The sequence below is a fragment of the Schistocerca serialis genome, chromosome 1, assembly GCF_023864345.2.
Source record: "Schistocerca serialis cubense isolate TAMUIC-IGC-003099 chromosome 1, iqSchSeri2.2, whole genome shotgun sequence".
Lineage (NCBI taxonomy): Eukaryota > Metazoa > Arthropoda > Insecta > Orthoptera > Acrididae > Schistocerca > Schistocerca serialis.
The window spans coordinates 279,917,449-279,933,793 of NC_064638.1; the positions used below are offsets into that span (position 1 = coordinate 279,917,449).

Consider the following 16,345-nt stretch of genomic DNA (forward strand, 5'->3'; position numbering starts at 1 on the left):
CAGTATCCCTAATTTGCTGGGAAGTGGCGGTGCGGTCCCCTACGGCACTGCGTAGGATCCTACGGTCTTGGCGTGCATCCGTGCGTCGCTGCGGTCCGGTCCCAGGTCGACGGGCACGTGCACCTTCCGTCGACCACTGGCGACAACATCGATGTACTGTGGAGACCTCACGCCCCACGTGTTGAGCAATTCGGCGGTACGTCCCCCCGGCCTCCCGCATGCCCACTATACGCCCTCGCTCAAAGTCCGTCAACTGCACATACGGTTCACGTCCACGCTGTCGCGGCATGCTACCAGTGTTAAAGACTGCGATGGAGCTCCGTATGCCACGGCAAACTGGCTGACACTGACGGCGGCGGTGCACAAATGCTGCGCAGCTAGCGCCATTCGACGGCCAACACCGCGGTTCCTGGTGTGTCCGCTGCGCCGTTGGTGTGATCATTGCTTGTACATCCCTCTCGCAGTGTCCGGAGCAAGTATGGTGGGTCTGACACACCGGTGTCAATGTGTTCTTTTTTCCATTTCCAGGAGTGTATATATATATATATATATATATATATATATATATATATATATATATATATATATCAGTTCATGACATCCAGTCTTACAAATTTACTCTTTCTGATGGACACACGTCCAGATCATCCGCTCTCAAAACTCCGCCATCTCTCTCCCCACATCCACCACTGCTGGCAGCTCACCTCCAACTGCGCAACGCTGCGCGCTGTTCACATCCAACTACCCAACACATACAATAGCAAATATTCCAACAATGCAAACCAGCCACAGACTGCACATGGCGCTGTAAGTGTTTTGCATACAGAGCGCTATGTGGCATTACCAACATAAAACCTAAACAGCCTACTTACAGCTGTACTGTATTGTAACAATAAAGGGGATGTCTCCTGTGCTTCAGGGCTGAAGGTGCTCATGGACTTCGTACCGAACCACTGCAGCGAAGAGCATGAGTGGTTCCAGAAGGCGACCAACACGTCACACCCGGAACACGCCAAGTACCGCGAGTACTTCGTGTGGCACCCGGGCGTCGCCAAAGACAACGCGTCCCAGCCTGGCGTGCCCAACAACTGGGTAAGTTCTCAGACGATGTTTAACCGCCGCGGACTTTGACGTAAGCTCTTATTTTAAATTCCACTGAGTGGCCAAGACTTGAAAGGGACACGCGTTGGTCGTGGGTTGCTGCAGCCCACGCGATGCATTTGTTGTTGTGCTGCCCTGGTAGCTTTGGGTCCCTGACGCCTCACAACATATCGGCGGGCATCCGACACAGCAGACCGTCGATCGCCCCGTATGGCACTACAGGGGGCGGGGCCAACGAGATATACGGCCCATGCAACGAACTTGTGACGTCACACTAGTTGACTTGGCCACCACACTTCGTGAACGCTCGACTCCTTGCAGGGCCCACAGGAAATCAATATTTAATTGAAAAGGTACCTCCTAAAACTTCGTTGGTGTGCTATCGAGAAGTTGATTCATTTAAACATTACTAAACTCGTCTGAAATAGTTACTCGCTCGCCGCCAGGGTCGTCACTTGCTGTGACGTATGCACCACAGCCTGTGTTTCTCGCATGGAGGTAAGAATAGACGGAGACGCCGTGACGTCACAGCTGTGAAGCTATGTGAAGCCGAGGGTAGCCATCTCAGTCAGACCAATGCATTGCTGCTGTAAGCTTGTGTGCATAGGCTTGTCGCTCGCTTTTGGAAGGATTTTGCGTTATTATGGTGACTTGTGTGGTGTTCGGATGTACGAATCGTTCTGATAGTGATGCGAAATCGAAGGGAATAACATTTCATGTGTAAGTTGTCTCGTTAAGTGTGATTTTACAACTTCATTGTGAATGAACGTGTGCTACATCGGTACTTGTACTATAGCGTGTTTTTCTCCTGTATGATTTTAATTTCCTAAAAATGAAAGTCGGAAAGCTCTGTGGGAGAATGCCGTGAGGAGGAAGAATTGGCGTGCGTCTAAGTGGAGCACTATATGTTCTCAGCATTTCCGAGAAGAGGACATAGACCGAACTTCCCTTTCAACAGTAAGGCTCCGAGAAAATGCTGTAGTTTTCCCTAAACATTTGCAAAAGGTATGTTAATTCAAAGAATTAAATTCTTAGTTTTCAAGTTCACGTTTCAGTATAATACGTACGTATCGTCGATAATCGAAGTGTTGAGTAACTCACTTTGTCTTCATCATGTACCAAATTAAAAGCTAACACTACATTAAATGGCGTAAAGTATAGGCCTAAACAGGACACTGTGTAGATTTGCCATTCTATGTACCGTATTTCAGTAAATATTGGTGGTAATGAACAGTGTTTCCCATTAGTGTAACGTAACTGAAATGTCCCAGTACGTATTACAAACAAGATGTATTTATGGGGCTTTGGAGGGAGGTTATAGCTAACTTAGTTTTCAGTTTCTATTATTTAGTTTGTGATACACGTTTATTACTGAATTAACAAAATTGTATCGTTTACATTGAAGACTAGCTATTCGTAATATTACATTAAAAACTATTTTTAATCAGAAGAGACGCGGAATTTCGCCTTTACGAGATTTTATTTTAAACAAAAACTTTAAACAACCAATCTGATGACGTTACATGCGTATATGGTGCTATTAGCGACTGTAATACACGCAGCGCTATAGCACACTGGCAATGTTTTGGTCAGAGTGTCATGGCAGCGAGCCACGCCCCCATGGCTTCAAAACGTAGTACGGCTGGGATACGTAGCGCCACCTCCCCTTATCCTTACCTCCATGGTTTCTCGTGGGCCTTGCACGGAAGCGACGTGACGTCAGCTAGACAACACGTGTCATCCCATTCGGCGGTTTACTCTTGGGGAAACATAATCGCTGCGATACTGAAGATCCAGTGTCGACATTGCTGACATCGGGAATCCGAATTCTTGTGTGATCTGCGACTTGCTGTAACCCTTGTGGCTTGCACCGATTACAACCCTACATTCTAAGTTGATTAAAACGCGACGAGCTGCCATGTTCAGCGTACGTCTATCTGTAACAGATTGCTCATATACCGAGTCTACACTCGCGCCATACTCCATGTCTAGCCGCAATATTAGGCGTAAACACACGCCACATTCTCAAATTGGGCAACACCTCCAACTACTTCAGGCCACTCGTTTACATAAACCAAGCCCTGTATTTTTTTCCAGCGTGCCGTTTTCGGCGATGCGGTAGTCTTGTGCTATGTTGTCAGCATTAGCAAAAAGCCGCGCTGGGAGATCCGGCGTGGTACAGTTACGGGGTGCGTGGGAGAATGACGCAGCTGTAGCCTTAGGTGTCAGTCGTAATGAGCGTCGCGGCAAGGACTAAAAGCCACAAAAATTATATAAGTACATTCACTGTTCCTGCGCTTCTCTGGAACGAGCAGTTCCTTGATATTCTCGAATGCTTTCTCAAACTGCACAACGTTCGGCTCATAGTAATTTCTCTGAAGAATATTACACTCAATAAACATATATTATTTACCAACCGTATGAATGTTTAGTGAGCCTACCTACACCCTACGCCCCTTTCTTCGTATTCCGAGTGCAATACAGGTTTCGCGCAGTCATTTTATGATTGAAGTGCTTGAACGAGGCCACAGAGCCATAGTAACTACTGAAGTCGATAATGAAATGAAGTGAAACAAAAACAGAAATAATAGTAAGAGAGTTATAAGAAAGTGAAAGAAAGAAAACAATAAGAGAGCTAGAACATAGGCTCTCAGGATGCGTGGTTGCTGTCGCCTAAGCAATCACTTGCACTCAAGAGAAACGGCATTAGACAGCTGCCGTGTCGGAAGGTTGGCGCTTCTATCGAAATGGAAAGTAGTCTACGCCGTGTTTCCCTTCATTGGTTACCACAGTCGTAATATGCTTTTCGAATGAAATTATTGCCACCATTTGACTCTCAATTTTTATTGTTTATTTAACTCACTGTCGTGATTTCGGCTGTTCTGCCATTCACATGAGCAATGGTGGAAATTTCATTCCTCTTACGCTGCTTCTGACGTCGTCTTGGTGTTCTGACATTCGCCTGGTCTTCACACAAATATATTAAGAATCATATCATCCGCTCCACACTTTCCGTTGAATCTAATACAATCAGTGGATTGAGTTACTTTGATCTTCGTCCGTTGGCATCGGAGAAACCACCATACGTGTGATTCGAAAAAAAGTTGAATGGCGGAAACGATTTTATTCATAAGCATAATCATGACTGTGGTCCCCAACCAAGGAAAATGCATAAACTGTTTGCTAAAAAATACGTACGCGTATGGTTTTCAATAACAATGGATGAAGATAAAATTAATTACTATTTTTTTAATTAAAATGAAATTCCTCCAGCTATAGATTTTTTATTTACTTCGCTACTAGTTTCGGCGTTCCGTTAACGCCATCTTCAGGCCCGTACACTCTGAGATCTCACCGCAGACTTCTAGACTGAGCCACACACAGCTGATTTCATCGGAGTGTACGGGCCTGAAAGTGGCGTTGACGGAACGTCGAAACTAGTAGCGAAGGAAATAGAAAATTCTAAGTACAGCTAGAGGAATTTCATTTTAATAAAAATTATACCAGCTGTGTCCCACCCTCATCCAGTTTAAATATGGATGTACGAAGAGAAAATTAATTAGATGCACTGTATTAGATTCAACGAAAAGTGTAAGGCTAATTATGTGATTCCTAACTAACGCAGTGTCAAGCCCAACGCGACGTCAGAATCAACGAGTCGGGCAATTGAGTTTTCGCCATTGCATTTCAAAATGGTACTACAAGCGAAATCACGGTAGTGAAATAATAAAATCTCACAGTCAAATGGCGGCAATCTTTTCATTCATTATGAAAATGGAATAGTTCTGTATGTTACCAGCGCAGTTTGTCACCAGAACTTGTACTGGTCACGGTGTACAAGTTCTGCAGATAACGGAATTTTATACACTTTTTGGAAGTATCACATTACAAGATACTTAAAAATACATACAAGTACAGCGATTTTAAACGGCTATCACCATTTAATGCATAGAGATACATCAATAGGAATTAAAGATCATATATAAGAAATCTCACATTTTACATATATTATTGGAGTTCTTATGACTCTCCTTGGTCACGTTGACAACATTTCAGCGATAATCCACTTCAATCCACTGCCCCAAATTATCAGTAACACATACGAAGAGAAAGAAAAATAGAAGGAGAACTTCGAATACGACGCGCGAATAAACGGGAAAGCCACATACTAGAACTTTGTACAGTCCTCAGTTTAGTCACTGAAAACACTACGTGTAAGAAGTTAATGTACGGGGTTGAGGCTCCAGATGGATTACATAAAGGCAAGAGAGGAAGCAGATTTCAAATTGTAAGAATATCCAAGGAAAAATGTGGAAGGAAAAGGAAGAGTAGGTTGAACGTCCCGTCAGCGTCGAGGTCATTAGAGTCGGAGCACAAGATCCAATTATGTCAAGGATGCAGAAGGAAATCGACCGTGCCCTTTCAAAGGAACCACTGAAGTATATGGTGACTCATCGAGGCGAGGGCATTCTGAGATCTACAACTGTTTTCACTAAAGGAGGCATGTACGCAAGAGGTTCGCAGGAGAGCTTCTGTAAAGTTTGTAAGGTAGGAGGCGAGATACCGGCAGAAGTAAAGCTGTGAGGACGGGGCGTGAGTCGTGCTGGGGTAGCTCAGTTGATAGAACACTTGCTCTCGAAAGGCAAAGGTCCCGAGTTCGAGTCTCGGTCCAGCACACAGTTTTAATCTGCCAGGAAGTTTCTTTTAAGTTCTCTGTCATTCTTATCGGTGTATCGTTATGTATTAGCTATAGCCGATAGTAAATCCCTAATCATCTTGAATTACCCTTTATAGCAGGTAAAATATGACAGTGCAGTATTAACAAACTGCCTGTTGGCTTTTGTCTTGGGTTCTTCGGTCGAGGTTTGACGATTTTGCTGACGTTTTGCCAGTACGATTGGCTGGCGTTGTCAAAGCTTCAGCCTCTTTTTTCAGCCTCTTTTGCTGGTGGCAGACTCGAGTCGAGCTCGAGGCCGCAGATTGTAAGTACCCGGAGCGTATAGTGTAAGAGCTTTTCCATGGTCATCTCCGGTGCGATTCGCCTCTTGTAACTTGCAACGAATGTTCACTGCAGCACGGGAATCCAGGCTCTCTTCACCTTGAGGCTTCCTACTTTCTTGTTGAAGCTATTCTCATGTTTGTGTATTTCGATAGCTTTTTTGAACAAACGGGTGCTTTAACTACTCTTCTCCACAGCAAGAACACTTAGACCGGTGAATTTTACTACGTTGTCGGCCTCACGCAGAGGTCAATTTTTCCACCCGCCCCAACCAGTAATGCTGCTTATGTTCGGTGATCCTGATGTTGATTCAGCGACCACTCATTCCAACGTAGACTTTTCCGTACGTACATGGTAAGCGGTAGATCCCCCACAATACAAGTGGTTCTCTTTCCTTCTTTGTCGATTTGAGACACTCTATAATCTTCTATGTCGGTTTGTAAAGAGCTTTCTATCCAGATCCTGGATTCCCGTGCTGCAGCCAACGACCGTTACAGGTAGCAAGAGCAGAACCGCACCGGAATTGACAACGGAAAAGCCCTTGGACTCCAGTCCGCCACCAGCAACGGAGGTTGAAGCTGTGACAGTGCCAGCCACTCGTGTTGGCGAAACGTCAGAAAAATCATGAAACAAACGTCGGCCGATGAACCCGACACAGAAGCCAACAGGCAACTTGTCAGCAAGTGGCCACAGAAGCCTTAATAATTTGGTACAGTATTACTCATCACTACCTCCATGGTTCCAGGAAACCCGGAACTTTAAGACATGCAGAAAATAAATGTATAGCCTACCTGTGGATAGAGCGTCTACAAGTTTTTAACTCACATTACAAGTGCTCACCATCTGTGGCGTGGAAAACGATAATAAGTGTGTGAACTTCAGTGAATTTGCTGTCAGGAGTTGCCTGGCAAGTCGCTACAGTTCACTGAATTGCCTGTCTATAGACTCGACCTAATTCGATGCAACAGTACGGAGCGGATACTTTGTCTACACTTTCTGCAGACTTTCCCCCAGTGCAGCTACGCCATGGCGGGTATAACAAATGGGAATTTGGAGAGTCGGTCTGTCCACTGACACTGTGGCATTTTTCTTTACGTCTTATAGTTTCGCTCAGTAGTCTCCTGAAACAACAGAGATACTGATGGGCAAACATCGATGAAACAAGATTTCCATGGAACGATGTCATTAGCTATTCCTTGGTTACTGCACGTCGCAGTCTTGAAACGGAGCCAAACTGCTTTCTTGCCCGGGAAACAGCAGTTTATTAGGATCATTGTTGTAGATCATTCGTTCACATGGTGTTGAGCCACCTAAGGAGCATTCTATTAAACAGTGTAAAATGCTTTACCCCGATGTGTCTTCTCGAACAGGTAGACTGAGTCGAAAATGCACAAAGACATCAGCAAGCCATTTTCAGCATCATTGTGTTATGGCTAAAGCTCAAGTGAACATTTCCTGATGCTGTCATGAAATCCGAACTAATGCAAAAGGTCACTTCCGAATTGGTAGGTAGCAGATGGAATTTAAAGACTGCATTACAAAAATGTAAACACGAGAAACTCAAATCTCTCTTGGTCTAGAAGTCACGAGGAGCTGGCAGCGACTGTTGTAATAAAAATAAGGAAAAGTTGAAAATTCAACTCTGTTGTCATCCATTATCCCCAAAATAAGTTCTATGTTTTTGCCGTACGGCGTAACAGTACCAAAAAATTTAGAAACTTGTACACCAAACGTCAGTTATCGGTGGCCTTGGTTGTAATCTGTTTGGGATTCGGTGCGAAGTCCATACAGCCATTGACAATGAGATTGTTGACAGTTGTTACCAACAATACGATAAGCTGCACACACACTCTTGCTGACACTCGATTCCATACTGCATTTTATCGTATATTATTTTGTTTGAATCGCACAGGTTAGTTTCGCCAAATTAGTACAGCATTGTGCATAGTCAGGCGAAACAAAGAAACTGCATCGAGAGATGCGAGGTTTCTACGTTGTTTAATGTAAAAGCCACAAACAAAATATGAAATAACATGATTTCCCCTGTTGAACGCATTGGAACTGAGTCTCGTATAACTCAAGTCGAAGTGCTAGAAATCTTCTACAGCGATAATACTCTAAGAACTGTTGTATATGTGGGGCCGTCACAGTTACAAAATGAAATAGGTGTCGACAGGAACTATTTTGGAGAATAACTGAACACAGTTTCCTCCAGTACAAAGAAATCCATGTATGTGTTGTCTTGTTGTGTGTATAAATGAAATGAGATGCATGTAAAAGCCATCTGTTGAACGAGCATGCAGTAATTAATATTAAACAGAGAAAATATTTTACACACAGTCACCTACTGAACTTGTGTATAGAACACGAGCGAGTGATGTTCGCGTGGAATGGGAAAATATTACCCATTGTATCGAAGTGACAATCGAGAACACAATGGGGAAAATGAGTAACATTGGCGAATTTGTCGATAGCCAGATGTTAGGGATCTGACGCAAAGGACACTCTCTCCTTGAATATCGTGCATATACTAGAAATTATTTATTTGCTCGGTTTTAAGTTGCAGAACTCATTCCGCGATTACTTTGGTGAAGGGTGACAGGATTCCATTGTTTTTCCTTAAAATGCAGAGATGCTGAGCGCGACACGTGTCAAGGGGGCCAATACATCACTAACTATGATGTAAGAGGCAAACAGAAGACCACAGTACATTCGATTTTGCGAGAACATTTAGTTGGGACAATGATCTTTGCAGGTACTAGTAGATGGGAACAATGGCAGGAGGGTGTCCACAATGAGGAAATCAAAGAAAAACTGGGGATGAACTCTATAGATGTAGCAGTCAGAGCGAACTGGCTTAGATGGTGGGGTCATGTTACACGCATGGGAGAAGCAAGGTTACCCAAGAGACTCATGGGTTCAGCAGTAGAGGGTAGGAGGAGTCGGGGTAGACCAAGGAGAAGGTACCTGGATTCGGTTAAGAATTATTTTGAAGTAATGGGCTTAACATCAGAAGAGGCACCAATGTTAGCACTGAATAGGGGATCATGGAGGAATTTTATAAGGGGGACTATGCTCCAGACTGAACGCTGAAAGGCATAATCAGTCTTAAATGATGATGATGATGATGATGATGATGATGATGAATGATCTTTTCCCAATGGACTCCATCGTATGTTGCTGAAGATCAAAAGCAGGACTTAGTCAGTTGTTCCAAAGAAACGCTAAAGAAAATTTCACTTGGGAACTCCAAAACCCGTATATAACGTCGTATTGTCAGTCGAAACATAGGTAATTTCGTGCGAGCCGTAAACTAAGCAGCGGTTGAAATGTTTGAGGCTTCCAAGATAAACCGAAACCAACAAAACAAAAGGTTTCGCTTGCCAAGCGCTCCCACGAAAACGATGTTTCTTTGATAAATATACATACACTATGTGATCAGAAGTATCCGGACACCTTGCTGAAATGGCTTGAAAGTTCGTGGGTCCCTCTATCGGTAATGCTGGAATTCAGTATGGTGTTGGCCCACGCTTAGCCATGTTGACAGCTTCTACTCTCACAGGAATATGTTCAATCAGGTGCTGGTAGTTTTCTTGGGGAATGGCAGCCCATTCTTCACAGAGTGCTGCACTGAGGAGTCCAAAACATCCCCAAGATGTTCTATAGGATTCAGGTCATGACTCTGTGCAATCCAGTCCATTACAGGGATGTTATTGTCGTCTTACCACTTCGATACAGGCCGTGCATTATGAACAGGTGCTCGATCGTGTTACTCTTCAACATTGGGAAGCAAGAAGGTACTTAAAATATCAATGTAGGCCTGTGCTGTGATAGTGCGACGCAAACCAGCAAGGGGTGCAAACCCCATCCATAAAAACGCGAACACACCACAACACCACCGCCTTCGAATTAAACTGTTGGCACTACACACGCTGCAGATGACGTTCACCGAGCGTTCGTCATACCCATTCCCTGCCATCGAATCGCCACATTGTGTACCGTGATTTGTCACACCACACAACGTTTTTACACTGTTCAATCATCCAATGTTTACGATCCTTATACGAAACGAGGCGTCGTTTGGCATTTACCGGCGTGATGTGTGGCTTATGAGCATCCGCTCGACCATGATATCTAAGTTTTCTCACCCCCCGCCTAACGGTCATAGTACTTGCAGTGGACCATGATGCAGTTTGGAATTCCTGTGTGATGGTCTGGACCCTCTTCAACTGTCTCCGTCACCAACAGACGAGGCCTGTACGCTTTTGTGCTGTACGTGTCCCTTCACATTTCCACTTCACTATCATATCAGAAACAGTGGACCTAGGAATGTTAAGGAGTGTGTAAATCTGGCGTGCAGACGTATGACCCAAGTGACACCCAATCAGCTGACCTCGTTCGAAGTACGTGAGTTCCGCAGAGCTCCCCATTGTGTTCTGTCACGATGCCTAATGACTACTGAGGTCGCTGATATGGAGTACCTGGCAGTAGGAGGCAGCACAATACACCTAATACGAAAAACGTATGTTTTAAGGGTGTCCGGATACTTTTGATCACATTGTGTATGTCGGGTCCGTTGGCTCAGGTGATCGAAGTATACATAATCCTGACTGGTTTACAGATTTTTCTCGCCAAACTATCAATGAAATGACGAAAAACAACCTAAAACGTCACATTGAATATCATGACAATGCCAGCAGTCACGTGCGAGTTCAAGCAATTGGTTATTTGACGGATAAAATCAACATAATTTATCTCCACTGTCGGTACATACCTAGCTTGTTGCCTAATGTCTTCTTTTCTTGTTAAAATAATTGAAAAGCCACGATAGCTTCAATATCGTTTACTAGATGACCAGTTTCACCTCAGAAGGTGCCATCATCGGATCTGAAACGGGGATTAACATTTATAAAACCATAATAATGTTAATCCACGTTTCAGATCCGATGATGGCACCTTCGGAGTGCTGAAACCGGTTGTCTAGTAAACGATGTTGAACCGATCGTGGCTTTTCAATTATTTTAAAAACAAACTGATCGCCCCACGACACACCATGTGTTCACTGCAAAACTCTTTTGTTGTTTTGTGGGAATCAAAAAATGCGTGGACTAGAATTTGCTTCACTTGGAGAAGCTGATGAATCCTTCCACAACCACATTTTTGAAATATTGGTATCCTCCTCTTCTTCTTCTTCTTCCTTGCCTGTTCCCGTTTCTGTACGAGTTCGGTACTATTGTATGGGTTTTGGCGGTGTTAGTGACAGTTGCTGGATCCTGACGCCAACTCTCCACCCGGGACCGTGTTTGTGTGGCCCATCTGCCTGCTTCTAGAGAAGTTCTCATGCTGAAGTGTGAGAACATTTTCCAAATGTTTGCGCAGGTGGGACGTGGGTACCAGTCCGGTGTGTGGGAAACCGCATAAAAATCACATCCAGGCTGGCCGGATGACCAGCCCTCGTAGTAAGTCCACAAGGTACCAGGTTCCACGTTCAAGCAATTGCTGACACAGGAGAATCATACAAACATATCGTCATTTGACCATCGTAAAACTCCCGTATAGACGACATAGTAATAAGCATCTCTGTTGTAGAGAAACAATTGAAAGATTTGAAAGCAAACGTATCTCCAGACCCGGATGGAATCCCAATTCGGTGTTACAAAAAATACTCTACGGCACTGGCCCTTTACATAGCCTGCACTTATTCTGAATCTGTAGCCCAGCACGAAGTGCCAGGCGACTGGTAAAAAGCACAAAAGAAATGGTTCAAATGGCTCTGAGCACTATGGGATTTAACTTCTAGGTCATCAGTCCCCTAGAACTTAGAACTACTTAAAACTAACTAACCTAAGGACATCACACACATCCATGCCCGAGGCAGGATTCGAACCTGCGACCGTAGCGGTCGCGCGGTTCCAGACTGTAGCGCCTTGAACCGCTTGGCCACCCCGGCCGGCTAAAGAGCACAGGTGACTCCATTATAAAGGAAGGTAAAATAATGGACCAGCAAAATTACAGACCAATATACATAACTTCGATTTGCTGCAGAATCTTTTAACACATTCTGAGTTCGAATACTTTCTTGAAACTGAGAAGCTTATGCGTACGAATCAGCATGGTTTTAGAAAGCATCGCTCGTGCGCAACTCTGCTTTCCCATTTGTCGCATGATATACTGCGAACTACGGATGAAGAGCAACAGGCAGATTCCATGTTTCTAGATTTCCGGAAAGCATTTGACACGGCGCCCCATTGCAGACTGTTAACGAAGGTACGAGTATGTGGAATATGTTCACAGATATGCGAGCGGCTTAAAGACTTCTTAAGAAATAGATCCCAGTATGTTGCCCACTACGGCGACTGGTCACCAGAGACAAGGGTATACGTCAGGAGTGCCCCACGGAAATGTGATAGGACCACTGTCCTTCTCTATATATAGAAATGATTTGGCGGAAAGGGTAGGCAGCAGTGTGAGGTTGTTTGCTAATGATGCTGTGGTGTACGGTAAGGTGTCGAAGCTGACTGAGTGTAGAAAAATACAAGACGACTTAGACAAATGTCTAGTTGGTGTGATAAATGGCACCTAGCTCTAAATGTGGAAAAATGTAAGTTAATGCAAACGAGTAGTAAGAACTAACATGTAATGTTTGGATACAGTATTAGTAGTGCCCTGCCTGACACAGTCAAGTCGTTTGCATATTTGGGAATAACATTGGGAAGCGGTATGAAAGGGAACGAACATTTGAGAACTGTGCTGGGGAAGGCTAATCGTCGACTTCAGTTTATTGGGAGAGTTTCAGGAAAGAGTGGTTCACCTGTAAAGGAGACCGCACATAGGACGCTGGTGCGACCTATTCTCGAGTACTGCTCGAGTGTTTGGGATCCGTACCATGTCAGATTGAGGGAAGGCGTCGAAGCATTTCAGAGGTGGGCTGCTACATTATTAAGAAAATTTACAGAACCGACATTTGAAGCTGACTGCCGAACGGTTCCACTGCCGTCAACACGCATTGTGCGTAAGGACCACGAAGATAAGATTCGATAAATTAGTGCCCACACGGTGGCAAATAGATAATCGTTTTTTCCTCTCTGTAGTTGCGAGTGGAAGAGGAAAGAAAATGGATAGTAGTGGTACAAGGTACCCTCCGCCTCGCACCGTACGGTGGCTTGCAGAGTATCCACGTAGATGTAGATGTAGAGATGGATTCGATCCGGAAACGCCTTCTCGAACCCCGGAAGAGTCACGTTAACGAGATCGACTATCCGGGAGGGATCTGAGATAGGTACCTATATTAGAGTGGAAATAATATGTTCAGAACTGGTTAGAATAGAACCACTAGCGCCTAAAGTTTGAAGGTGAATGGCCTGAGGAACAATCGAACGATTTACGTCTTTTTCTTTTAACTTAAGAGGCGGTCATCATCATACACTCGATCCGCTTCTCTCTGGGCATGCCTTTCGTCGTTCTGGCTAGCTCCAAGATGAGAATCTGTTGATTAACTCCAAGAACTCCACGACTACTTAGTTGAGAGCTTCGTACATTTTACGTTTTAAGCGCCCCGCCTGCTTCTGGTATTCAAAGATTTAATAAACACAGTTTCATAATTTTCTAGACACATGCACATTTTTTTAACTGTATAATCCTCAGATGAGATACGTAGTAATATTACCGGTCGTCATCAGATGATATGAATCATTGGCGAACTGCTGTGCGAGATTTGCCGTTGGCGTAAGGGAGACAGAATGTGGACATCTCCACTCCTGGAAATGGAAAAAAGAACACATTGACACCGGTGTGTCAGACCCACCATACTTGCTCCGGACACTGCGAGAGGGCTGTACAAGCAATGATCACACGCACGGCACAGCGGACACACCAGGAACCGCGGTGTTGGCCGTCGAATGGCGCTAGCTGCGCAGCATGTGTGCACCGCCGCCGTCAGTGTCAGCCAGTTTGCCGTGGCATACGGAGCTCCATCGCAGTCTTTAACACTAGTAGCATGCCGCGATAGCGTGGACGTGAACCGTATGTGCAGTTGACGGACTTTGAGCGAGGGCGTATAGTGGGCATGCGGGAGGCCGAGTGGACGTACCGCCGAATTGCTCAACACGTGGGGCGTGAGGTCTCCACAGTACATCGATGTTGTCGCCAGTGGTCGGCGGAAGGTGCACGTGCCCGTCGACCTGGGACCGGACCGCAGCGACGCACGGATGCACGCCAAGACCGTAGGATCCTACGCAATGCCGTAGGGGACCGCACCGCCACTTCCCAGCAAATTAGGGACACTGTTGCTCCTGGGGTATCGGCGAGGACCATTCGCAACCGTCTCCATGAAGCTGGGCTACGGTCCCGCACACCGTTAGGCCGTCTTCCGCTCACGCCCCAACATCGTGCAGCCCGCCTCCAGTGGTGTCGCGACAGGCGTGAATGGAGGGACGAATAGAGACGTGTCGTCTTCAGCGATGAGAGTCGCTTCTGCCTTGGTGCCAATGATGGTCGTATGCGTGTTTGGCGCCGTGCAGGTGAGCGCCACAATCAGGACTGCATACGACCGAGGCACACAGGGCCAACACCCGGCATCATGGTGTGGGGAGCGATCTCCTACACTGGCCGTACACCTCTGGTGATCGTCGAGGGGACACTGAATAGTGCACGGTACATCCAAACCGTCATCGAACCCATCGTTCTACCATTCCTAGACCGGCAAGGGAACTTGCTGTTCCAACAGGACAATGCGCGTCCGCATGTATCCCATGCCATCCAACGTGCTCTAGAAGGTGTAAGTCAACTACCCTGGCCAGCAAGATCTCCGGATCTGTCCCCCATTGAGCATGTTTGGGACTGGATGAAGCGTCGTCTCACGCGGTCTGCACGTCCAGCACGAACGCTGGTCCAACTGAGGCGCCAGGTGGAAATGGCATGGCAAGCCGTTCCACAGGACTACATCCAGCATCTCTACGATCGTCTCCATGGGAGAATAGCAGCCTGCATTGCTGCGAAAGGTGGATATACACTGTACTAGTGCCGACATTGTGCATGCTCTGTTGCCTGTGTCTATGTGCCTGTGGTTCTGTCAGTGTGATCACGTGATGTATCTGACCCCAGGAATGTGTCAATAAAGTTTCCCCTTTCTGGGACAGTGAATTAACGGTGTTCTTATTTCAATTTCCAGGAGTGTAGATGAACGAAAGAATTTCCGTTAGATTACAACAAAATGTAAAAAACTGACTGGAATTCATGCCAGTAAATCTAGCCTAAGCGATTCGGCTATAAAGCTGCGGCTAGTTGGAGGTCACTGACAGCCAGACTGATGGGGCATGACGCCCGAATACAGAGAAGCACTAAGGTACGTGTGACCTGGTCGAGAGATGTCTAGCAAGAGGGCGTGCCGGCGGTGTCAGCGCATTCTCGCTAGTCCGCTCTTTGTCCTCCACGTGATCCTTCACATTCTGTGATAGGCTCCTGGAGGACACTTCGAAAAGCGTGATTAGTTAGAGACGCTTTGACGGAGCGTTACCTCTTCAGCAGTACTCGCTGTGGGAGGGGTAGGCGGCGAGCGCGATACCCAGCAACGTCCGGTGCCGCAATACCCCAGGTCCAGCCACAACCCCAGTTCTGTTGCATCGGAACGGAAAAGTGGGAAAACAAAAGGAATGAGATTTTCACTCTGCAGCGGAGTGTGCGCTGATATGAAACTTCCTGGCAGATTAAAACTGTGTGCCGGACCGAGACTCGAACTCGGAGCCTTCGCCTTTCGCGGGCAAGTGCTCTACCAACTGAGCTACCCAACCACGACTCACGCCCCGTCCTCACAGCTTTACTTCTGCCAGTACCTCGTCTCCTACCTTCCAAACTTTATAGAAGCTCTCCTGCGAACCATGCACCAGGAGACGAGGTACTGGCAGAAGTAAAGCTATGAGGACGGGGCATGAGTCGTTCTTGGGTAGCTCAGTTGGTAGAGCACTCGCCCGTGAAAGGCAAAGGTCCCGAGTTCGAGTCTCGGTCCGGCACACTGTTTTAATCTGCCAGGAAGTTTCAAAACAAAAGGAATTTAATTACCAATATTCTTTTACCATCAGTCCGGCACTCCACTCTACACAGTTCCATGTGAAGTATTCAGATTAGAATTACTATGCACCGTTTTCAAAGTTCGTCTGATATTGGCTTGGTAATATGTCTAAAAATCGGCAATGATACCACTTTGCCGTCTGAGGCTGAAAAATAAGGCATGCTGCCTAATCTGTGTAA

General features: G+C 45.8%; 1 protein-coding gene across 1 annotated transcript in view; it reads left to right on the plus strand.

The window, feature by feature from the left end:
- Nucleotides 1–16,345, plus strand: part of LOC126466081 (uncharacterized) — a 309,668-nt gene that overhangs the window by 223,373 nt on the left and 69,950 nt on the right. Inside the window, exon 12 of the mRNA XM_050096360.1 lies at nt 920–1,092. Coding sequence (XP_049952317.1) covers nt 920–1,092 — 173 coding nt within the window. The remainder of the gene's footprint in view (nt 1–919; nt 1,093–16,345) is intronic.